The sequence below is a fragment of the Chanodichthys erythropterus genome, chromosome 3 (assembly GCF_024489055.1).
Source record: "Chanodichthys erythropterus isolate Z2021 chromosome 3, ASM2448905v1, whole genome shotgun sequence".
Classification (NCBI taxonomy): Eukaryota; Metazoa; Chordata; class Actinopteri; order Cypriniformes; family Xenocyprididae; genus Chanodichthys; species Chanodichthys erythropterus.
This window is the reverse complement of record NC_090223.1, coordinates 22,010,339-22,012,135: the sequence shown is the minus strand read 5'-3', so window position 1 is coordinate 22,012,135 and position 1,797 is coordinate 22,010,339. Positions and strand designations below refer to the sequence as shown.

Below are 1,797 nucleotides of genomic sequence, written 5' to 3'. Positions count from 1 at the left end.
CATCATGTTGTGTAAGACTATGAGCTTTGTAACTTTGCAGGTGTTATACATGCACAAACAGCTACATTACACACTAAAGGAAAAGATGAAACGGCATCATATGATCCCTTTAAATAAATACATCACAAACACTTTTCAAGCTCAACATTTCTCAAAAAAAGTTTCAGATAATAAAAAAATAGGATTGATTGTTGATTTGTAACAATCAATCTATTTTTTGATTATTATCTGAAACAATATTTTTAAACAGTGGAACATGTTCATAGTTAATGTTATGAACTAAACCTGTGGTTACTCTGCTAGGACACCTATGCGAACATCTAAAAAAGCGAAGTTAAGTTAATGGCAGGAAAAGCTCTAACATCATTTGCCACTCAGTTTGATATTTTTGTTATCTAATTGAATGAAAATAATGTAATTTGAAAAAAAGTGTCAGTTAAGTGTCCACATACTTTTTTGAGGTCTACAACAACAAAAAAACTCCCTGAGACTTCCTAGCTCATCCATCCAGATAGCAAAATTCTCTGTTTTTACTGTTATTTATATTCCTTGTGTTCTATTTTTATTATTCTTCTTTATGTAAAGCACTTTGAATTACCATTGTGTATGAAATGTGCTATACAAATAAAATTGCCTTGCCTTACTGTATATTACATCTCAGCTGTCTATTTCTAGCTAGAGCTCCCTCAAGATGGGTGACTGGAGTGCATTGGTAAAACTTCTTGACAATGTGCAGGCTCACTCCACAGCTGGAGGGAAGGCCTGGCTCTCTGTGCTCTTCATCTTCCGGATCCTACTTCTAGGAACAGCAGTGGAGTCTGCCTGGGGTGATGAGCAATCGGCTTTTAAGTGCAATACCCAGCAGCCTGGTTGTGAGAACGTCTGCTATGATAAATCTTTCCCCATCTCACATGTGCGCTTATGGGTGCTTCAGATCATCTTTGTGTCCACCCCGACGCTTCTGTTCCTGGCGCACGTGTTCTACACAATGCGCAAAGAGGAGAGGGATGGGCAGGCTGACGGTGACAAGAAGAATCAAGGCTCAGAGCCCCGCAAGGTGAAGATGAAGGGTGCAATCATGTACACCTACATCGTTAGCATCTTATGCAAGTCTCTCTTTGAGGTCGTCTTCCTGGTCATCCAGTGGTGCATTTACGGTTTCAGCCTGTCCGCTGTGTACACCTGCCAGCGTTGGCCTTGCCCCCATCAGGTGGACTGTTTCCTTTCACGGCCCACAGAGAAGACTGTCTTTATTATCTTCATGCTGGTGGTTTCTCTGGTCTCCCTTTTGCTCAACATCATAGAGTTCTTCTATGTGCTATACAAACAGAGGAAGGACCAAAAAAAGTCCCCCAGTGAGCAGCAGTCTTCAGAAATGATAAAACACCAGATGAATAAGCAGGACAGGCCCACAAGCAATCGACGGGGTTGGGGAGCAACAGAATACATGTAACACCGCTATATAAATACTGAGCTTTCCTGCAGCTCAATGGTTACAGCATGGCACTAGCAATGCCAAGGTCACGGGTTCGATCCCAGGGATTGCACATACCCGGATACAAAAAATGTATAGTATAATGCAATGTAAGTCGCTTTGGATAAAAGCGTCTGCCAAATGCATAAATGTAAATGTTAATATTTATAATACAAAATATGGGCAACTGTATTCAGTTACAGGTAAATCAAGGGATTGGAAATCAGATTGCAGTTACATTCAAAAAAGGTATTTTGATTACTGAATGGATACTTAGAATTATACTGTGATTTGTTTAACTTGCACTAAAACATGTGATTTAT

General features: G+C 40.0%; 1 protein-coding gene across 1 annotated transcript; it reads left to right on the top strand.

The window, feature by feature from the left end:
* The first annotated feature begins 691 nt into the window (after positions 1-691).
* On the top strand, positions 692-1,453 carry LOC137004148 (gap junction alpha-1 protein-like). The gene has a single exon (XM_067364356.1). The coding sequence runs from the start codon at positions 692-694 to the stop codon at positions 1,451-1,453; it is 762 nt and encodes a 253-aa protein (XP_067220457.1).
* The last annotated feature ends 344 nt before the right edge of the window (positions 1,454-1,797 follow it).